General features: G+C 42.0%; 3 protein-coding genes across 3 annotated transcripts; all 3 read left to right on the top strand.

The window, feature by feature from the left end:
* The first annotated feature begins 244 nt into the window (after positions 1 to 244).
* Positions 245 to 1,177, top strand: LOC134405337 (olfactory receptor 13H1-like). The gene has a single exon (XM_063136581.1). The coding sequence runs from the start codon at positions 245 to 247 to the stop codon at positions 1,175 to 1,177; it is 933 nt and encodes a 310-aa protein (XP_062992651.1).
* A 5,655-nt stretch (positions 1,178 to 6,832) lies between these two features.
* Positions 6,833 to 7,771, top strand: LOC134405336 (olfactory receptor 13H1-like). The gene has a single exon (XM_063136580.1). It carries the CDS (start codon positions 6,833 to 6,835, stop codon positions 7,769 to 7,771), a length of 939 nt encoding a protein of 312 aa, XP_062992650.1.
* Positions 7,772 to 15,327: 7,556 nt separating this feature from the next.
* Positions 15,328 to 16,266, top strand: LOC134405334 (olfactory receptor 13H1-like). The gene has a single exon (XM_063136579.1). It carries the CDS (start codon positions 15,328 to 15,330, stop codon positions 16,264 to 16,266), a length of 939 nt encoding a protein of 312 aa, XP_062992649.1.
* Positions 16,267 to 23,240: the final 6,974 nt, after the last annotated feature.

Here is a 23,240-nt window from a genome sequence, read left to right as displayed (position 1 = left end):
AAAATATTAGAGGACATCATCTAACATCCAGCTTTCAATGAGCAGGAAGTTTTCTAAACAAGGGTGTTCAATCATGTGATTCAAAGTGTGCAGCCCAAAAAGAGTTTTGCCATTTCATCTGCTCTTTGTGTCATCTGCAAATAAAAAGGAGCTTTAATTAAATTTGTTCTATTGCACTCCTATGTATTTTAAATGATTCACATATATTTATCTATTTTTTTCCTTCCAATCCAGATCACCCAAAATGCAGGAAGTAGGAGAAAATGAGACCGAAGTGACTGAATTTATCCTCATAGGCTGGTCAGGCAGACCCAAGGCAAGGATGAGTTTAATGGCCATCATGATAACTGCCTATTCAATAACCGTTGTTGGAAATGGTCTCATTGTCATTGTGATCATATCTGATCCACGGCTCCACAACCCTATGTATTTTTTCCTGTGTAATTTGTCCATCCTTGACCTCTTCTTCACTTCATCTGGGATCCCTCAATCTATAGCTAATTGCATGGTGGACAGACCTGTTGTATCTCTTCCGTTGTGCTACATCCAACTTTATAGTAGTCTCTTCTTTGGAGCAACTGAATGTTTCCTTCTGGCTGTCATGGCTTATGACCGTTACGTGGCCATATCCAACCCACTCCGCTACACTCTCATCATGAACAGGACAGTTTGCATCCTGTTAGTCATTGCTACATGGACAATAGCCTTTATGTTTACAGTAGTGCCCGGTCTTGCTAAACCAGCTAGATTCTGTGGAAACAATGAGGTAGATCATATATCGTGTGAATTAAAAGCTGTCATCAAACTAATTTGCAATGATACCTCTTCAAGCCAAATAAGCATGTTTCTCACCAGCATGTTTACACTGGTTCTCCCTCTTGGCTTTATCCTTTTTTCCTATATGCGCATTCTTGCAGCAATCCTGAGGATGCACTCAGAAGGAAGCAGACTGAAGGCATTTTCCACATGTGGGTCTCACCTGGTTGTGGTGACTATGTTCTATGGCACTGCTATATTCGGGTACATCCTTCCCCAAAACAAGAACACCCATGACATTGACAAAATAATTTTTGTATTTTATGGAGTGCTGACACCCATGTTTAATCCTTTAATTTATACTCTGAGAAACCAAGAAGTGTTGGGAGCATTGAAGAGAAGGATGGGTAAAAAAAGCTGATGGATAACACAGATGAGTATAACAATTTAGAGGTATGTTAAATTAATCTTCACTGCATTTACTCCTAACTTTCAGATTATTTGTTTTTTTAAAAAAATCTGGTTGTTTCAAATAAATACAGTAGTTATTATACTATTTTCTCATTTCTGTCTTGTGAATATACTGTTGATGTGATCCACAGTGCAGTGGAACAGCAACATTTGCATTTTTAAGAGCTGGTATATCTTTTCTAAGCATAGATACCATCCTTTTTGCCCTGGATTCCATGGCAAATTTCAGGTAATAAGAACAGTTGGCCTGTATCAGTTTCAGGAATCAGGTTGACAGAATTGCACTGTTTTGCAAAGTGTAAGCTGATAATAGGAAATAGTAAGGATAAACCAAGTCTTAGGGCACAGTCCTAAATATTGCACTCATGATAGACAGGAGGCTCCAAGTTTGGAGACCTCTGCCTATCCTATGCCTTGCTGGGAAGAGCCAGCCATAGCCAAAAGAGGGCAGAGGCTATATAATTTCCATTCCCCCGTTTAAAATACAAAATATCTCTTCCATTAGCCCCTGCCAAAGGAACTGAGGGAGATGGCTGCCAAGAGTTATGATACTATTTTCTCATTTCTGTCTTGTAAGTATACTGTTGATGTGATCCAGTTTTTTGGAACAGCATCGGATGTGAAAACAGACCCAGGATAAACTATGGTTATCTGTCTGAGACAGGCTCGGTGCCATGGAGGCATCTCCTAACACCACTGCAGAGCAGAGAACACCAGTGCCAGTGGAGCAGAGCACACCAGTCAACAATGTTGCATCCAAAACACAAGGCACCCAGGGCCAGTTCACAACAGAATCGCTTAGGGCACCAATTCCAGTGGCTATGGGGCAAGATATAATGCAGCCCCAAGTTGAGAAAACTGTCCACACAACAACATTCCCTTTTCAGTACCCATGGTTCAAAGGAATGGGATGGCCAGCCTTTGTGATGAGTGGGGTTCCGACACCTGATCCACAGACAGCCACTGCTGCCCCAGTATTAAATGCTAACCCTGACATAACACGTAGGGACAGATTTTTTGGACATGGTTGATTCATAACCTGTCTTTCCCAAGAGGGGGATCCATTAATGAATATATACCAGAACAATTTAGTTTGGTGTGTAACTCATCATTCAATACTGCAGTGGTGATGGTTTGTAGGAATGGCAAAGGATGCTGATGGTCAAATGTTAGATCAAATCAGCCTTTCACATCTTGCCCATTAACCTCATGTATTTTCATCTATTAGGATTCTGTTTTCAAGGAAAATATGTAGACAGGGCCCTCCCAATCGGTTGCTCCATCTGGTGTGCATGTTCACAAAAACTTAATACATTTTTGGATTGGGCATTACAAGAGAGAACAGGTTTAAAGGATTCAATTCATTACTTGGATTACTTCCTTTTCTCCAGCCCAGCAAATTCCCATCAGTGTGCTTTACTGATGGATGAATTTCAACCCACCCTCATTGCCCACAGAAATGAGCAACCAGCCGAAATGTTAAACATTGGTAAAACACTAGACAGCAAAGCCAGAGTGGGGTGGGGAGATGCCCATGTCCATCCCATTGTCCATCAAGGACAAGAACCAATGAACTGGAGATGGAAGTAGAAGGGGTGGGGTGGTGCGAAGTGGAGTGGAGTGGGAGAGCAAATAAGCCAAAGGCATTTTCACCGATACCACAAACCTATGTGAAAGTGACCATTACCTTGACATGCTAATGAAACAGAGGTGGAAATTGCAGATGCAAACCAGGAAAATAAAGCAGCTCTGATGGAGCCCATGATCTCATTCTGGCTTTCTGGTTTTATTTATTTACTTATATTATATACATCACACTTTTTGTAAAATTGATCCTGGAATAAGAAGAAAACAAATTAATTTAGTTTTGATGTTTTTGTTTTTTTTCCAGTGGCAGATACCCTATTTCTTCAATTCTAAGATGCACTCCCCCCCCATATAAACATCTCTAAAAATGGGGTGCATCTTAGAACCGTGGGAGTGTCTTATGTTTTTTTTTTCCTGTTGGTGGTACTGAAATTAGTGTGTGTCTTACAATCGATAGTGTCTTACAGTTGAAAAAATACAGTAGTCATCACTATGGGCTCATATACATCATGCAGGGTATTGCAATGTGAAAATGGTATGACAGTGGTATATAAAAGATAGCAGTCGCACCAAGCAGGATATAGTGGTATGAAAGCAGTACATGGTATATGTCAATGGGCCCCAAAAATTGTCAGTGCACTTCAATACCGCTACAAAGCAGTAGTGTGGCTCCTGCCTTTTAGATACTGCTTTCATACCACTTTTATAGTGGGATATCCTGCTTGGTGGGGATGAGCCCTACAATTAATGGTTCCATAATACCTCCTTCAAAAATTTGATTTTGGGGAAATGGTCAGGGGATTTATTTCAGTCTACATATTTAAGTGAGGGTTTCCAATACTCCCTGACCACAACAACAATGAAATCATGTCTTCTTCTGTGATATCTCCTAGTTAAGTATATGTTCATCTGAACTGTGGTTGAAATCTTTTTCTTTTCTTTTTTGCCTAAGTACTATAAATCAAGTGACTAGAAGTCAAGTCCAAAGTATTTACACTTCCATCATTTCATCCATTTGACCCTTCTTCCTTGCCTGTGGAAATATATTTCCTATGAGAGAGTTATCTGAAGGACCAAATAAGGGATCCTGTACTTTCCTTGTAAAGTTTTATGTATACGGATCGTGTGAGCCAACCCCAGTGATTGGGTGACTGCAAAAATAATAATGTGGTTTGCAAAATTGGTGCCCAGCTGCCAACAAAGTTGATGTTGTTGTCACTTTTGGTGGCAGTGTAGAAAAACCAAATACTCACAGGGAAAAGAAAGAAAGAAAGAAAGAAAGAAAGAAAGAAAGAAAGAAAGAAAGAAAGAAAGAAAGAAGCTGTTCTACAACCCTTGCAAATGGTGACACGTACCTGCATGGAATTGTTGAAGAATTTCTCTCCCCCTGGAGAAATTCAGTGAAATTGTCCCCCCACCCCAATTCTCTGTCCACAAATGGGGTGGAGAATTTCAAGACACCACTTGCTAAAATCTCTAGTATTAAGTGTTAGAGACATTTGTCTGTGTCCCTCCAAATCTCAAATCTTCCATAGTGTACATAGTTGAATTTGTTCTACTTCAAATAAGTCCCAATTTGGTTCTGACAAACATATTCCCACCAGCCCAATTCAGTTCTTGAATCTCAGTTTGCCTAAATCTAGAGCAAATCCATAATCATCATTTTCTATCAATCTATCTAAAATAATTTCTAGGTAATTTTTATGGTTGGAATCCTACGCATCATCTTCAATTAGACAATAAATAAATAATAAATAAATAAATATAGACAACAAAAACAACACTAGAGAGGAGGCTACTCTTGTAGCTTGGTAAATCTCAACAAAGATATAGTATCTTTATTAAATGGCACGGACACATTCAAAATACTTGAATTTAACAAAGTTGTCTTCCAAAAGACATGTGTGGGCACCCCAATCCCTTGAGATAATCTTTGAGTCTAATTGAACCTCTTTTGGAAATTACTAAAATTCCTTAGATATTTTATTTGGCATCATTCCCTGAGCATTTCCTATCTTCAAATTAATATTAGCACCTCTACTCACCATGGTCTGAGGTTTTAGATATGGAATAACTTCAGAAAGTAATAAGACATCTGGGAATGTGTCCAAGGGGAATAAAAAAGAGAACAGTACTTAAAAATAATGTAGACAGTTGTTTCCAAAATGACGTCACTATTTTCCTATTTTTTAATCAAGGGATTCTATTGGAGCTAACTGCTTGCCTTTTTATAAACAACCTATATTGCTAATTGTACAAGAAGTGCATGAACTATTAGTGTGTAATTTAGTTTTTGAAATGGTAATTAAAATGAATTTGTATTAAACATTTATCACAATTAACTTGTATCTATTTTTTCTATTCTTAAACAAAATTGCAATTGTATCCATTTGATGCAATCAGGTCATCTTCAAAGTAATGTTAGGAATAGCAAGGGTATTTTGTTCATTGGAAAAATCTTCAGTCTGTAAAGCGGTTTCTTCTAATTTCAAGGGATAAGAAGGTAAGTCATCCATTTTCTTGCTCATTATTTTCTTCTTTATAATTTTATAAAATCATACCTGATGTTATAAATTACATTAATTTATTCTTCCATTGAACGCTGTGGGACTTTCTGCTGAGTACAGATACATAGGATTGTACTGTTAGTATTTTTAATTGTCCCTCTTGCTAACTATCACTCAGAACAAACTGAAAATGTAGATAAGAATCATTAGTAAGAGAGCCAAAAATGGTTTTAAAGAGACTTCCTTTCCAGTGGCCGACAATAATATTTATCCCCCCTCCGCACCCTGTAAGTGATGGCCTAAAAGACATTTTGAAACAATGCAAAAACCTGCAGGAAGCTGTTTAGTAGAGATAAAATGGGATGGTAATTGTACAGCACAGTCAGCAGTCTTTGTCTTTTGGATTCATTTATTTTATTTTATTTTATTTTATTTTATTTTATTTTATTTTATTTTTATGCTGTCCAATAGCCGAAGCTCTCTTGGTCTTTTAAGCCTACAAACACAGTGTTTTCACGTCACTCTTTTCTCTTTGCCATTTGGCATTTAAGGAAGTCCAAACTAGGTGATATGTGAAAAGTGCATGATTAAATTAATCATTTATGCATTTATTTATTTTAAAAAAGTTTCAGTGGGGTTCTTTCTAACTTACAACCCCCCTTTCTTGTTTCCAAAAGAAGATGCCCTTATTAAACCAAGGGGGTTGTATCCAGATTTAGGTTGGTGCTAGTGGGCTGAAGGAAGTGAGCTTCACTGCTCCCCCACCCACAGACACAGCAGAAGCAGCAACCCTGCTCCACAAAGATGCTGTGCAGAGAGTCAGGGCTCCAGACTGAATGGGGTACAATGTGTTGTGCTGACGTTGAAGGGGAAGGAGGCATCCATGAAGGCTGAGTGGAATCACCTTCCAGAAGTGGAGCTCTGCTCATGCAAGTTGTCTTCACCCAATTCAGGATGATTCGGCACCAAATCCTACCGCATTCAGCAGGGTCTATACCTGCAGCCTTTCCGTTGGTGGGGAGGGATGATCACAGGATTTTGCCCTTCCATGTTAATCTCACAGGGTCTAAAGGTAAAGACATGCCAAGAATCATCAGTAAGAGGTATACATCAGGAGGCAGATCTGCTCTTGCCACCCACAGTTCAGAAATGGCCTTATCATACTGTTTTTGGGTTTTTAGAAGGGGGAAATGCTGCTTCTCTCACCCCTACTGCCACCACTGCCTCGTTCCTCTCAACCATGATAACTATGTGACAAATTGAGGAGATTGAGTGGAAACTGAATCAGGGGCATTTTGAAAATATTAGAGGACATCATCTAACATCCAGCTTTCAATGAGCAGGAAGTTTTCTAAACAAGGGTGTTCAATCATGTGATTCAAAGTGTGCAGCCCAAGGAGCTTTAATATAAAAAGGAGCTTTAATTAAATTTGTTCTATTGCACTCCTATGTATTTTAAATGATTCACATACATTTATCTATTTTTTTTCTTCCAATCCAGATCACCCAAAATGCAGGAAGTAGGAGAAAATGAGACCGAAGTGACTGAATTTATCCTCATAGGCTGGTCAGGCAGACCCAAGGCAAGGATGAGTTTAATGGCCATCATGATAACTGCCTATTCAATAACCGTTGTTGGAAATGGTCTCATTGTCATTGTGATCATATCTGATCCACGGCTCCACAACCCAATGTATTTTTTCCTGTGTAATTTGTCCATCCTTGACCTCTTCTTCACTTCATCTGCGATCCCTCAATCTATAGCTAATTGCATGGTGGACAGACCTGTTGTATCTCTTCCGTTGTGCTACATCCAACTTTATAGTAGTCTCTTCTTGGGATCAACTGAATGTTTCCTTCTGGCTGTCATGGCTTATGACCGTTACGTGGCCATATCCAACCCACTCCGCTACACTCTCATCATGAACAGGACAGTTTGCATCCTGTTAGTCATTGCTACATGGACAATAGCCTTTATGCTTACAGTAGTGCCCTGTCTTGCTAAACCAGCTAGATTCTGTGGAAACAATGAGGTGGATCATATATCATGTGAATTAAAAGCTGTCATCAAACTAATTTGCAGTGATACATCTTCAAGCCAAATAAGCATGTTTCTCACCAGCACGTTTACACTGGTTCTCCCTCTTGGCTTTATCCTTTTTTCCTATATGCGCATTCTTGCAGCAATCCTGAGGATGCACTCAGAAGGAAGTAGACTGAAGGCATTTTCCACATGTGGGTCTCACCTGGTTGTGGTGACTATGTTCTATGGCACCGCTATATTTGCATACCTCCTTCCCCAAAACAAGAACACCCATGACATTGACAAAATATTTTCTGTATTTTATGGAGTGGTGACACCCATGTTTAATCCTTTAATTTATACTCTGAGAAACCAAGAAGTGTTGGGAGCATTGAAGAGAATGATGGGTAAAAAAGCTGAAGGATAACACAAATGAGATTAAAAATGTACAAAAAATTAGAAGTATGTGAAATTAACTTTCACTGTATTTACTCCTGTTTTTTAGATTGTTTTTAGAAATCTGAACGTTTTAAGCTAATAGTTATCATACCATTTTTTTCATCTCTGTCTTGTGAGTATGCTGTTGATGTGGGCAGAATCCAACAGGTTGCAATTATGATCAACAGGTATCTTCAAGTTTTTAGCCCTCCGCCTATCCTATGCCATGCTGGGAAGAGCCAGGCAGAGCCAAAGGAAGGCGGAGGTGACATAACTTCCCTTCCCCAGTTTAAAATAATTTAAAATATCCTCCATGAGCAGTGAGGCAGGAGGCTACCAGGAGGAGGGCCTTCTCTGCTTTGGCACCCAACTGTGGAATGAGCTCCCTATAGAGGTTTGCTTGGTACTATCTTTTCAACACCTGGTGAGGAACTTTTTTATTTCCCAAGTATTTTAACAGCTTATCATCTTAGGTGTTTTTTTTAAAAAAAAAACTTTGCTGTTTTTATCCCGGTTGTACTTTTATATTGTACTTTTAAACTGTTTCTTTATACTGTTAGTTTTATACTTTGAATGATCATCATGATTTAAATTTTTGTGAACTGCACAGAGAGATCCAGCCATTGGGTGGTATAGAAATGCAATGAATGAATGAATGAATTGTACCTTTTAGTGAGCAGGGAGGGGACTTGGAAAGCCATAGGATGCCATGCAACAGCTTCCCCCCTTTCCTCCTCTCGCTGCTCAGCAGCTCACAACTGTTTCTGCCTTTCCAATTCCTTTGTCGAGTTTGCAGGTCCAACATCATAAGAGAGGCTTTTCTGGGAGGGAAGGGAGTGGGTGGAGGGAAGATGCATGGTTGGATCTCTACCTCCATGCTCATGGTTCTGTCTATGGGCACAAAGGAGGAGCTTTTCAGCATGCCACATTTCAAGGTGCCACAGGATTGCCCTCTATGACGAAATAATAAACTGTGTTATTCTTTATATGTGGATATTTAAGTGTTTGGTTCAGGTTTGGATTTGCTGCGGCCAATTCTTTTATTTTCAGTAAATGGTAAGTAAGTGGGAGGGGGGAGTTAGAATGGTGAGCTGTGTGAATGGTGTCAGTCTGTTTGCTTGGTTGATTTGAATTGGAGAGAGAGGAGGGGGAGTGAGAGGACAGTTGGGCAGTTTCACAGTTAGTTAAAGGGGGAGTTAGAGGAGTGAGGGTTTAGGAGTTAGTGAGAGTAGGAGTGAGTAAGGTTTAGTAGAGGCTTGTTTCAAGATCATATTAGGAAAGTGGGATTATAGGATTTGCAGATTGTTAGTATTCCATGGGAGGTTGAGGGAGGTACATGTATGTGGATAAAGTAGAATAATCTTAAATTGTCATTTAAAATCTTTTTCTATATAAATAAACTTTGTTCTTATTTTAACAACTACGTCTGCTCGGTAATTTGTGTTACTTCAGGTAGACAATGCATATGTACGCTCACCCACAAAAGGTTTATTATTTCCTCATTCTTTTAGAAAATAAAGAATAGGGTGGTGGCAGCGAAAGAGAGGTTTGATAATAGTCGTCACTGAGGTTGGTGACACCACACTCTCTTAATTTCAAAATGAAACTGTAGCCTTCCATTGAAAGCTTGATGTAGTTATGTGGCCTATCATAAGTATTTGTTACATGAGCAGAAGACATCAGAGTCATTTGCCCTCTTGGATTAAAGGGGGCTGCAAGTTTCATACAGATCCTTGGATCAAAAAGACAAATGCCTTACAGTGAGCCTGCACGTGGGGAGGCTATTGTGGGTGGGGGTGAGAGAACAAGGCATGGAGGCTCGCCACTGGCAGGCCACCAGGACGAGGAGGAGACTGGGGCAGCCATATAGCTGTGTTTGCCCCTCCTTGCCTCTTCTTTGTCTCATGGCTACCAAGCAATGAGGAGGTGCTCGGCAGCCAATTTAACACAGTGGAGAGTGGAGTGACTCACCGGAGTGTTGACAGATGGCAGAAGCAGCAGTGTGGGTTGCAAGGAGAAGACAACCAACACTGGACCCAGAGAACCAAACAACTGGCCTTTTGGTTGCAGGTTTTACTGGGAAGGCTGGCTTGTCCTCCCAGGAGCAGGATGTTTACCCGGTCCATGCTCCCCCCCTTGTTTCCTGCCATGCACCATCAGCTGTGCCTGCTTTTGGGCAGCTGAAGCAGGCCATGCCCACATGCTCCTTGCCGGCCCAGGTTTCACTGAGCACCAAGCCTCAAAGTGCAGGCCGGATTGCTGGCTCAAGGCCACGCACATACCCTTCTCTGTAGCAAGCCAAAAGCCTTACCAGGTGTGCTGGTGGAGCTGTCCAGGCTTCCTTGAGGCTTGAGCAGGCCGCGCCTGCACACTATTCTCCAGGACAGGCCTTTATTAGGCCACAAGCCTAGAAATGGGGCTTGCCATCAGCTCAAGGACCCACACAGCCAGAGTGGGTCAAGCCTGTGGGGGGTCTTTTAGTGGACCGAGAGCCAGCAGGGTGGGCCCACCAGGCACCCCCCTCTTTAAGATAATTCATTAGCATTTAAAGGCCAAAACTCCACTAAGGGCCACAAGCCTGACTGGGTGGGCCAGCTGGCTCCTCCCAAGTTGAAACAGGGTGGGTGGCAATCAGGGTTTTTAAGTACAGGACTGGCCCACACTGAAGCTGTGCATTAACCAGAGGCCATATACAAATTCTATTAATAATAGCCCTTCATAGTATTGTCAAAGGACCTAGGTCTACTTTACTGAACCAAAATCCTCTAGCATTTACTACTGTTACCTGGTAAAGCTCAAGAAAGCAAGCAGCATGCCCCCAAGAAAGGAATCAGAGAAAGGGCAAAGGGAAAGCCCCTCGTCCCACAGCCAAACACACTAGGGCAACTCATGATGCATCTTTAGACAAGGATGTGAGCCCCAATATAGCTGCCATATTAGCTATGCTGCAGGCTGTTGAACAAGAAAAGGAGCTTGCACCAGAAACAGCCCATTGAACTGTCCAACAAGTATGAGGGGTTTCAGGGAGATGGCAGATATGAAAACAGACACAGGATAAACTATGGTTATCTGTCTGAGCTAGGCTCGACACCATGGAGGCATCTTCTAACACCACTGCAGAGCAGAGAACACGAGTGCCAGTGGAGCAGAGCACACCAGTCAACAATGTTGCATCCACAACACAAGGCACCCAGGGCCAGTCCGCAACAGAATCGCTTAGGGCACCAGTTCCAGTGGCTATGGGGCAAGATATAACGCAGCCCCAAGTTGAGGAAACGGTCCACATAACATCATTCCCTTTTCAGGCCATGGATACAGTTCTGCCATGGGGATGGTACCCATGGTTCCAAGGAATGGGATGGCCAGCCACCGCGACGAGTGGGGACCCGGCACCTGCTCCACAGACAGTCACTGCTGCCCCAGTATTAAATCCTGCCCCTGACACAACACCTAGGGATAGATTTTTCAAACATGGTTGATTCATAATCTGTCTTTCCCACGAGGGGAATCAGTCAATGACTATATACCAGAATACTTGAGTTCGGTGTGGTGGGGGTGTCCACACATGTCTTTTGGAACTCACCTTTGCTAAATTCAAGTATTCTGAATGTATCCGTGCCATTTAATAAAGTTCCTGTATCTTTGGTGAGATTTACCAACCTATAAGAGTAGCCTCCTCTCTAGTGTTGTTTTTGTTGTCTATATGAAGATGATGCTTAGGATTCCAACCCTAAAAATGACCTAGAAATTATTTTAGATAGATAGATAGATAGATAGATAGATAGATAGATAGATAGATAGAGAGATAGACAGACAATGATGATTATGGGTTTGGTCTAAATTTAGGCAAATTGAGATTCAAAAACTGAATTGGGCTGGTTGGAATATGTTTGTAAGGCATTGAATTAGACTCCTTACAGCAATACTGCAGGTTACCACATGATAAATTAGATGGTGCCCAGCTACCAACAAAGTTGATATTGTTGTCAATTTCAGTGCCAGTGTAGAAAAACCAAAAACTCATGGGGAAAAGAAAGAAAGATGCTGTTCTACAACCCTTGCAAATGGAATTGTTGGAGAATTTCTCTCCTGGAGAAATTCTTTGAAATTGTTCCCCCGCCCCATTTCTCTGCACACAAATGGGGTGGAGAATTTCACGACACCACTTGCATACAGCTTTGTATAAATTGTTAGAGACATATTTGCCTGTGTCCCTCCAAATCTCAAATCTTCCATAGTGTACATAGTTGAATTTGTTCTACTTCAAACGTGTCCCAATTTGATTCTGAAAAACATATTCCAACCAGCCCAATTCAGTTCTTGAATCTCAATTTGCCTAAATCTAGAGCAAACCCATAATCATCAATCTAGCTATATAAAATAATTTCTAGGTCATTTTTAAGGTTGGAATCCTAAGCATCATCTTCATATAGACAACAAAAACAACACCAGAGAGGAGGCTACTCTTATAGGTTGGTAAATCTCACCAAAGATACAGGATCTTTATTAAATGGCATGGATATATTCAAAACAGTTTAATTTAACAAACTTGTCTTCCAAAAGACATGTAGGGCCACCCCAATTCCTTGAGAAAATCTTTGAGTCTAATTGAATCTCTTTTGGAAATTACTAAAATTCCTTAGATATTTTATTTGGCATCATTCCATGAGTATTTCCTATCTTCAAGTTAATACTTGCACCTCTACTCACCATGGTCTGAAGTTTTAGATATGATATAACTTCAGAAAGTAATGAGACATCTGGGAATTTGTCCAAGGGGAGTAAAAAAGAGAACAGTACTTTAAAAAATGTAGACAGTTGTTTCCAAACTGAAGTCACTATTTTCCTATTTTTTCATCAAGGGATTATATTGGAGCTGACTGCTTGCCTTTTTAAAATGAACCTCCAGTGCTAATTTTATAAGAAGTGCATGAACTATTAGTATGTAATTTAGTTTTTGAAATGGTAATTAAAATGAATTTGTATTAAATAGTGGGATTATTTTAAATTAAAACTTCAACACAATTAAATTGTATCTATTTTTTTTATTCTTAAACAAAATTGCAATTGTATCCATTTGATAAAACCAGCTCATATTTAAAGTAATGTTAGGAATAGCAAGGGGATTTTGTTCATTGGAAAAATCTTCAGTCTGTAAAACAGTTTCTTCTAATTTCAAGGGATAAGAAGGTAAGTCATCCATTTTCCTGCTCATTATTTTCTTCTTTATAATTGTATGAAACTGTACCTGATGTTATACATTACATTAATTTATTCTTCCATTGAACGCTGTGGGACTTTCTGCTGAGTACAGATACATAGGATTGTACTGTTAGTATTTTTAATTGTCTCTCTTTCTAACTATCACTCAGAACAAACTGAAAATGTAGATAAGAATCATTGGTAAGAGAGCCAAAAATGGTTTTAAAGAGACTTCCTTTCCAGTGGCCGACAATAATATTTATCCCCCCCTCCCCACCCTGTTGCTTATGGCCTAAAAGACATTTTGAAACAATGCAAAAACCTGCAGGAAGCTGTTTAGTAGAGATGAAGCTGGGATGGTAATTGTACACCACAGTCAGCAGACTGTTGTCTCTCGGATGGTCTTCTAAGCCTACAAACAGAGTGGTTTCACGTCACTCTTCTCTCTTTGCCATTTGGCGCTTAAGAAAGTCCAAAATAGGTGATGCGTGGGAGGTACATGATTAAATTGATCATTAGAGGCATTTATTTATTTAAAAAAGTTTCAGTGGTGTTCTTTCTAACTTACAACCCCCTTTACTTGTTTTCAAAAGGAGATGCTCTTATTAAACCTAGAGGATTGGATCCAGATTTAAATAAGTGCAAGTGGGCTGAAGGAAGTGAGCTTCACTGCTCCCCCATCCACAGACACAGCAGAAGCTCCAACCCTGCGCCCCAAAGATGCTGTGCAGAGAGTCAGGGCTCCAGGCTGAATGGGGTTCACTGTGTTGTGCAGAAGTTGAAGGGGAAGGAGGCATCCATGAAGGATGAGTGGAGCCAACTTCCAGAAGTGGAGCTCTGCTCATGCAAGTTGTCTTCACCCAATTCAGAATGATTTGGCACAAAATCCTACCCCATTCAGCAGGGTCTACACCTGCAGGTCTTCCGTGGGTGCAGGGGGATGATCACAGATTTTCCCCTTCCAGGATCATCCCCCGGTGTCCAAACAGAAGTGAGTCATACGTCATGATGTTCTTTTTTAAAAAACAACAACAACAACTTGGGGATAATTGTGCAATGGTGGGGGTGTGATCCTGCATGAAAAGTAACTGTTTATTTTTTTATTTATTTTTTAAAAAAGCACCTCCGAAAACCATTGAGAACCATCCCAGGGATGGCAAAAATGCTGCTCCCTGATGGACATGGAGCCCCACCGCACAGCTCCATGCCAGTTTGTGGAGCCTTGATACTCGCAGGGAAGAAGGGATGACCCTGGAAGCAGGTGCCATACTGCCCGTGGTCCTCGGGAGTCCCACTTTTCCTGGGGAAAGTCTCTGGTTCTCCCTGCTTTACCCCGGGATCCCCTGTGTAGAGACAACCCTGGGATAAATGGATGGTATCTGCTGAGGGAACTGCATTGGCTGCCTATTCGCTACCCGGCCAGGTTTAAGGTTCTTGTACTTGTGTACAAAGCCCTAAACAACTTGGGACCAGGATACCTGAGAGAGCGCCTTCTCCCTTACCAACCAGGACTGAGGTCATCCGAGGGCCTGCTTCTGGTGGTTCCACCTAGATCCATCCTCCGATTGGAATCCACCAAGGGAAGAGCCTTCAGCGTGGTGGCGCCCCTCCTGTGGAATTCCCTGCCTCTGGAGGTCAGACAGGCTCCAACCTTGTACTCCTTTCGGTGCCACCTGAAAACATCTTTATTCCAAGAAGCCTTTCTTTAACATGCAGCCTTGGATTTCTGAGCTGTTGTTTTTTGCTTCTTTTAAAATTTTGTTTTAACTGTTTTATTCTGTTTTTATTTTCATTTTACCTTGTACACCGCTCTGAAATTTTTTCAATGAGGAGCGGTATATAAATATTCTAAATAAAATAAATAAATAAATGGTAGAGACATACCCAGAGTCATGAGTAAGAAATATACTTGAATGAGGCAGATCTGCTCTGGAATCCACAGTTCTGAAATGGCCTTCTCATACTGTTTTGGGGGTTTTAGAAGGGGGAAATGCTGCTTCTCTCACCCCTATTGCCACCACTGCCTCGTTCCCCTCAACCATGATAACCATGTGACAAATAGAGGAGATTGAGTGGAAACTGAATCAGGGGCATTTTGAAAAAGTTAGAAAACAGTCTCTAACAACCAGCTTTTGGTGATCAGGGAGTTTTCTAAACAAGAGTGTTCAATCATATGGTCCAAAGTGTGCAGCCCAAAAAGAGTTTTACCATTTCATCTGCCCTTTGTGTGATCTGCACATAAAAAGGAGCTTTAATTGAATGTGTTCTATTGTACTCTGATGTATTTTTAAATTATTCATATTCATTTATCTATATTTTTTATTCCAATCCAGATCACCCATAATGCAGGAAGTAGGAGAAAATGAGACAGAAGTGACTGAATTTATCCTCATAGGCTGGTCAGGCAGACCCAAGGCAAGGATGAGTTTAATGGCCATCATGATAATTGCCTATTCAATAACTGTTGTTGGAAATGGTCTCATTGTCATTGTGATCATATCTGATCCACGGCTCCACAACCCAATGTATTTTTTCCTGTGTAATTTGTCCATCCTTGACCTCTTTTTCACGTCAGCTGGGATCCCTCAATCTATAGCTAATTGCATGGTGGACAGACCTGTTGTATCTCTTCCATTGTGCTTCACCCAACTTTATAGTGGTCTCTTCTTTGGAGCAACTGAGTGTTTCCTTCTGGCTGTCATGGCTTATGACCGTTACGTGGCCATATCCAACCCACTCCGCTACACTCTCATCATGAACAGGACAGTCTGCATCCTTTTAGTCAGTGCTACATGGACAATAGCCTTTATGCTTACAGTAGTGCCCTGTCTTGCTAAACCAGCTAGATTCTGTGGAAACAATGAGGTGGATCATATATCATGTGAATTTAAAGCTGTCATCAAACTAATTTGCACTGATACCTCTTCAAGCCAAATAAGCATATCTCTCACCAGCATGTTTACACTGGTTCTCCCTCTTGGATTTATCCTTTTTTCCTACATGCGCATTATTGCAGCAATCCTGAGGATGCACTCAGAAGGAAGCAGACTGAAGGCATTTTCCACATGTGGGTCTCACCTGGTTGTGGTGACTATGTTCTATGGCACCGCTATATTTGGGTACATCCTTCCCCAAAACAAGAACACCCGTGACGTTGACAAAATAATTTTTGTATTTTATGCAGTGCTGACACCCATGTTTAATCCTTTAATTTATACTCTGAGAAACCAAGAAGTGTTGGGAGCATTGAAGAGAACGATGGGTAAAAAGGCTGATGGATAACATAGATGAGATTAAAAATGCACAAAAAAAAATTAGAGGTGTGTGAAATTAATCTTCACTGCATTTACTTCTATCTTTCAGATTGTTTTTTTTTAATTAAACAAATAGTTATGATACTGTTTTCTCATCTCTGTCTTTTGAGTATATTGTTGATGTGAGTATACTGCTCAGTGGAACAGCAACATTTGTGTTTTTAAGAACTGGTATATCTTTTCTAAACATAGGTACCATCCTAAACATAGGTACCATCCTTTTTGCCCTGGATTCCATGACAAATTTCAGGCAATAAGAACAGATGGCCTCTACCTCTTTCAGCAATCGGGTTGACAGACGTAAACTGTATTGCAAAATGTTGGTGGATTATAGGAAATGATAAGGATAAACCAATGTCTCATGACACAATCCTATATGTTGCACTCTTGATAGGCAGGAGGCTCCAAGCTTTTAGTCCTCCAATTATCCTATGCCATGCTGGGAAAAGCCAGGCAGAGCCAAAGGAGTGCAGAGGCAATATCATTTCCATTCCCCATTTAAAATACAAAATATATCCTCCATGAGCACTGAGGCAGATGGCAACCAGGAGGAGAACATTTTCTGCTGTGGCACCTAGCTGTGGGATGAGCTCCCTAGAGAGGTTCGTGTGACACCTATATTATACTCTTTTGGACACATGGTGACAATCTTGTTATTTTGTTACCGCCCAATAGCCGAAGAGAGCTTCGGCTATTGGGCGGTATAAAAATGTAATAAATAAATAAATAAATAAATAAATAAATAAATAAATAATTTTCCCAGTATTTTCCCAGTTGATCATCTTAGTTGTTGCTGTTTTTTAACCTTGCTGTTTTAAATATGTACATAAAATCAGTTTTAATCTGTGCATTGCTGCTCAGTTTTATTCTGGTTGTGCTTTTATATGGTACTTTTATAGTGTACTTTTATACTATTGTTTGTTTAATACTTTGAATTATCATGGCTTTAATTTTTGCGAACCACTGATAGTGATTCAACTATTGGGTGGTTTAGAAATTCAATAAATAAATAAATAAATGGTACCTTTTAGTGGGCAGGCAGGGTGGGTAGGTGGGCTGGGAAGGCCATAGGATGCTGTGCAACCAGCTTCTCCACCTTTCCTCCCCTCCCTGCTCACCAGCTCACAACTGTTTCTGCCTCTCTAATTTCTCTGTCGAGTTTGCACTTCCAACATCATAAGAGAGGCTTTTCTGGGAGGGAAGGGAGTGGGTGGAGGGAAGATGTATGCTTGGATCTCACTTCATGGTTCTGTCTATTGACACAAAAGAGGAGGTTTTCAGCATCCTCTGGTGCTCAAGACACTGTGTCTATGGCCCTTTCTACACCTAAGGCTTATCCCAGGAAAATGGAGAGTTTATCCTTTCCTGCTCCTGGGATTCCCTGTGTGGCATTTGGATACACAGAAATGATCCTGGGATGATCCCTGGATATAGGAGTGATGTAGACATGCCCTAGGTGCCATAGGATTGCTTTCTTAATGTCAAAATGAAACTTTAGCCTTCCACTGAAAGCTTGATGTAGTCATGTGGCCTATCATAAGCATTTATTACATGAGCAGAAGATATCAGAGTCATTTATCCTCTGGAATTAAATGTTGCAGCAGCACGTTAACTCCAAGTGGATTAGTTTAATACAGATCCCTGGATCAAAAAGACAAATAGCCACCATTCGTATATTTTAGGAATGTGTCTCTCACACTTTTTTAAATTCTTTGATTAATTGCAATGCAAGGACAATGCAATAATAAGTAAAAGTTATTAAATGCTATTACCTGGAAAATCCTGTATTAATTTCAATACATTATTTTTAATTATGTATTAACATTTATTAGGCATGTGCTCCGCTCCGATTAGGAGCGGAGAAGCAGTAGCGGATTGGCCTGCTCCGCCTTACCCAGAGGCGGAGTAGGAGCGGACCGCGGACCCCTAGAAGCAAGGCGAAGAGAAGTGCCCATTTTTCGGAGCTCCTAGTTCAGGCGGAGCGCTCCGGTCGCCATCTTGAAAACATTTCGCCCATAGGATTGCATTGCGGCAAATAATCGCAGATAACTGGGTTGTTTTTGAAGCTATCGTTCTGGAAATTCTTGTGCACAGAGAGTCGTGGATGGGGGTCATTTTGAGACTACTCTCACCTCTCTGCGTCATGCGGGTCACGTGCTAGAATTTTTTAAAAATCGGGTCAACAGCGCGGCTCAAACGGTGATTTTCGGCTTTTCGCCCATAGGATTGCATTGCGGGAAAGAATCGGGGATAACTGGGGGGGGGGGGTTTAAGCTATTGTTCTGAAAATTCTTGTGCTTAGACAGTCATGGATGGGGGTCATTTTGAGACTACTCTCAACTTTCTGCGTCCTGTGGTTCACGTGCAATATTTTTTAAAAAAACGGGGTTTGGGTTTTTTTTTTTTTTGAAGCGATGACAGGCACATTCAACTCCCAATCCTGATGAGAATTGATCACCTCATGAACCATCAGCCTCCAATCCCATAGCTTAGTTTGCCCTGTGTTTTTCCCTTACTTTGACTTAATATAAACTTTATTTTTAAATTTTGGAGTGTGTGTTTGGTGGGTTGGGTTGGTTGCCCCCCCCTGACTGTTCTGCTTTTGTGAAAGCTTTCTTTTGAAAGCATACACACACTTCTTGTCCCATTTCCCTACATTTATTAGTAATATTCTTAAACATATTATTATATTCTTTTACATATTCTTAGTAGTATATATATTAGTATATTCTCATACATATTATTAGTAGTATTAATATTTTATTAGTCATCATGAGAAGAGGGAGCAGGCGTGCTGAAAGGAGCAAGGCTCAGGCTGGCACCAGTAAGCAGGCAGGTGGCAAGAGGCAGGTGGCAGCAAGAGGCAGGTTGCAAGAGGCAGGTGGCAGCAGTGCCATTAGAGGAGGAGGAGGAGTATCTCCTTCATTATCCTTTGAGCCCATGAGCCTGCTGATGGACCTAGACGAGGTCCTCAGCACAGTGGAGGGGGAGGAGGAGGAGGCGGTGGTCCTCCAGGATGTGGGGGCTGAGGAGGAGCAGCAGCAGGCCGAGGCTCTCTCCCCAGTCTCATCCCACACCTCTTCCGCTGCAACCCCTGTTTCTGTGGCAACACCAGAGAGCTCAGGCGGGCAATTGGTGGTGTCACCATGGAAGCGAAAGACAAGCATCGTGTGGGACCACTTTGAGTTGGGAGCGGATCCCCGCTTTGCTGTCTGTCACCACTGCAAACTCAGCCTAAGCAGGGGTTCATCTACAGGGCATTATGGAACCAGCAGCATGAAGATGCATCTTCAGAGGAAGCACCAGTCGGTCTTGCTGGGGAAAGAGGCGGGCAAGGCGACTGGTCCCAGGGGAAAGCCGAAGACTGCTGCTGGCACTGCCACTCTAAGCTCTCCATCTCCCATCCCCACAAGGGTTAGGCAGGCAACCCTGCCGGAAATGGGGTGGGGGAAGTATGGACCCACAAGATGGCGTTTTCCAACGCCCACCCCAGTGTGCTACTGTGGTGGGGCATCTGCCGGGACTGACTCCTCCCCAATACTAGATCTATGACATGTCACTCTGCCTGCCCCTCTGCTAGCCTGTCCTCCTCGGTGACCGACTTGCTGGGATGGTTTGCGTTTGCAATGCGTGACTAACTGCAGTGCTGGCTTAGAAACCAGCCATCCTTGCCTCACTTCCTTGTGCCTCAAGAAATGCCCGCAGCCTGCCTGCCTGCCTGCCTGCCTGCCTGCCTGTCTGCCCGCCTCCCCCGGGGTGCTGCTGTGGTGGGGCATCTGCCAGGACTGACTCCTCGCCTGCTCTGCCTGCCTCTCTGCCCGCCTGGTGCCTGGGAGATGGGCTTTGCGGTTCGTGCCCAGCACCCTCCGGCACGCTTGCTCCCAGTCGTCCTCCTCTGTGCCCCTCAATGCGTAACTGCTGGCTTAGAAAGAAACAACCAGCCATCTTTGCCTCACTTGCTCCTTGCGCCCGCTTACGGGTTGGTTTGCTATGCGTTAATGCTCAAGCCATCCTTGCGGCACTACAATGCATGCTGCCTGCCTGCCTGCCTGCCTGCCTTCCCTCCCTTCTCCCCTTCCCGCCTTGCAGCGATGGTGTATGTGTCTTGCTTTGACTCAGGGGAGAAGTCCTTCCTGCGCTCACTTAGACTTTATCAAGTTCAATAATCCATTTTTCAAGTGTGGAAGAAGATTTAGGGTTATCTCATGGCATGTTGGGATTTCCTTTGAACTGGCCCCATTGAGCTGTCTGCATTGCAACTTTAAATCCCTGACATACTGGAGTGCCCGATTTTCAAAACTTCCCCTAACATCAGGGGATGATGGGATTGCCTTGAAACTTGGCATCCATGTGGACACATGGGTAAGCTGTCCTGGTGCCGAGTTTGAGGTTTATAACATGCAAATTGACATAGTTGTAGAATGGGACTTGATTTGGGGTGCCAAAAATCAGGGTATGTTGGGATTGCCTTGAGTATGGGCGTCCATGTGGACACATAGATAAGCTGTCCTGGTGCCGAGTTTGAAGTTTCTAACATGCAAATTGACGGAGCTATCCCAAGGGGTGTGAATGGGGTGCCCGATTTTCAAAAATTTGCCAAAAATCAGGGGATGATGGGATTTGCTTGAAACTTGGCATCCATGTGGACACATGGAAAAGCTATCATGGTGCCAAGTTTGAGGTTTCTAACGTGCAAATTGACAGAGCTATCGAAAGGGGTGTGAATTAGGGTTATGGGTGGTGCGTTAGAGGTTAGAGCCACGCCAAAAATCAGGGGATGATGGGACTGCCTTGAGTCTGGGCATCCATGTGGACACATGGATAAGCTTTCATGGTGCCGAGTTTGAGGTTTCTAACATGCAAATTGACGGAGCTATCCCAAGGGGTGTGAATGGGGTGCCCGATTTTCATAAATTCCCCAAAAATCAGGGGATGATGGGATTTGCTTGAAACTTGGCATCCATGTGGACACGTGGATAAGCTATCATGGTGCTGAGTTTGAGGTTTCTAACGTGCAAATTGACAGAGCTATCGAAAAGGGTGTGAATTAGGGTTATGGGTGGTGTGTTAGAGGTTAGAGCCACGCCAAAAATCAGGGGATGATGGGACTGCCTTGAGTCTGGGTGGCCATGTGGACACATGGATAAGCTTTCATGGGGCTGAGTTTGAGGTTTCTAACATGCAAATTGACTGAGCTATGGAAAGGGGTGTGAATGGGGTGCCCGATTTTCAAAAATTCCCCCAAAATCAGGGGATGATGGGATTTGCTTGAATCTTGGCGTGCGTATGTATACGTCCATGAGGTGTCATGGTGCCAAACGTGAAGTTTCTAACTTGAACAGAAAAAAAGTTGTATACTTTTTTAGCTTTCAATGCAACCCTATGGGGGGGAAAAACGGAGCTCCGGATCCGGATCCGGAGCTCCGAGCAGAGCGGAGCGGAAGTGGGCGGAGCGGGGGCGGGGTGAAGTGGGCCGCTCCGAAAATGGCGGATCTCTAAGTGAAGCGGAGCGGGAGGTCCATGCACACCCCTAACATTTATATACTGCCTTATTTGCTAAAACAAAAAAATCAATGTGATGCACCATTATTTAAAACTACAAACCTTTAACAACGAACAATAAAAGTAAGAGAAGTTGAAACTGTTAACCATTAGGATATTAAATCCATGACATAATTTAATTTAATAAGTTTAATTGATTATTTATTTATTTATTTATTGCATTTCTCTACTGCCCAATAGCCAATGCTCTCTGGGTGGTTCACAAAAAATAATTGTAATAATTTTGAATGATTGAAGCTTAGGCTGGTGGACAGGGAAATTACCAGCTTAGTATGGGAGTGGAATACTTTCAAATGATGAATTAATTTTGTGCATCAAATTAACCATGAGGGAGGTTATCCAATAAGAATCTGCAAAAACATTTTAAAACCTTTCGATTGAGAAAATGTATGTCAACAGATATACTCCTCAGTAGAATCATAGAATAGTAGAGTTGGAAGGGGCCTATAAGGCCATCAAGTCCAACCCCCTGCTCAATGCAGGAATCCACCCTAAAGCATCCCTGACAGATGTTTGTCCAGCTGCCTCTTGAATGCCTCTAGTGTGAGAGAGCCCACAACTTCCCTAGGTAACTGGTTCCATTGTCATACTGCTCTAACAGTCAGGAGGTTTTTTCTGATGTCCAGCCGGAATCTGAATTCTTGTAACTTGAGCCCATTATTTTGTGTCCTGCACTCTGGGAGGATCGAGAAGAGATCCTGGCCCTCCTCTGTTTGACAACCTTTTAAGTATTTGAAGAGTGCTATCATGTCTTCCCTCAATTTTCTCTTCTCCAGTTGTTTTAGTTTCTCTTCATAGGGCTTTGTTTCCAGACCCCTGATCATCCTGGTTGCCCTCCTCTGAACAAGCTCCAGCTTGTCTGCATCCTTCTTGAAGTGTGGTTCCCAGAACTGGACACAATACTTTAGATGAGGCCTAACCAGGGCTGAATAGAGAGGAATTTGGATCACGCAATTTGGGAGCTATACTTCTATTAATGCAGCCCAAAATAGCATTTTCCTTTCTTGCAGCATTATCACACTGTTGGGTCATATTCAGCTTGTGATTTACAACAATTCCAAGATCCTTCTCATTTATAGTATTGCTGAGCCAAGTATCCCCCATCTTGTAACTGTGTGTGTGTGGTTTCTATTTCCTAGATGTAGAAAAGAAGCTTTTCTTTCAGCCAACTTTGCCAGTACAAAACACTAACAGAAAGTACATCAGTACATTGTAAATTGATCAGGTGGGAATGCTTTGCTAAGCTTATCTTAACATTTTTTTTATTCTGTTCTTGCATTGTATTTAAGTCACTGATGTTCAGGACATTTTACTTGATTGAAATTTATATTGCAAGTTCAAATAACTTCTTTATTTGAACATATAGAATTCAGTTTAGAA

The sequence above is a fragment of the Elgaria multicarinata genome, chromosome 11 (genome assembly GCF_023053635.1).
Source record: "Elgaria multicarinata webbii isolate HBS135686 ecotype San Diego chromosome 11, rElgMul1.1.pri, whole genome shotgun sequence".
Classification (NCBI taxonomy): domain Eukaryota; kingdom Metazoa; phylum Chordata; class Lepidosauria; order Squamata; family Anguidae; genus Elgaria; species Elgaria multicarinata.
The sequence above is the reverse complement of the archived record's forward strand: the minus strand, read 5'-3'. Positions and strand labels throughout refer to the sequence as shown.

Excerpts from the sequence above, each read along its gene's own strand:
- LOC134405336 (XM_063136580.1), top strand. The coding sequence starts at position 6,833 with ATGCAGGAAGTAGGAGAAAATGAGACCGAAGTGACTGAATTTATCCTC.
- LOC134405337 (XM_063136581.1), top strand. The coding sequence starts at position 245 with ATGCAGGAAGTAGGAGAAAATGAGACCGAAGTGACTGAATTTATCCTC.
- LOC134405334 (XM_063136579.1), top strand. The coding sequence starts at position 15,328 with ATGCAGGAAGTAGGAGAAAATGAGACAGAAGTGACTGAATTTATCCTC.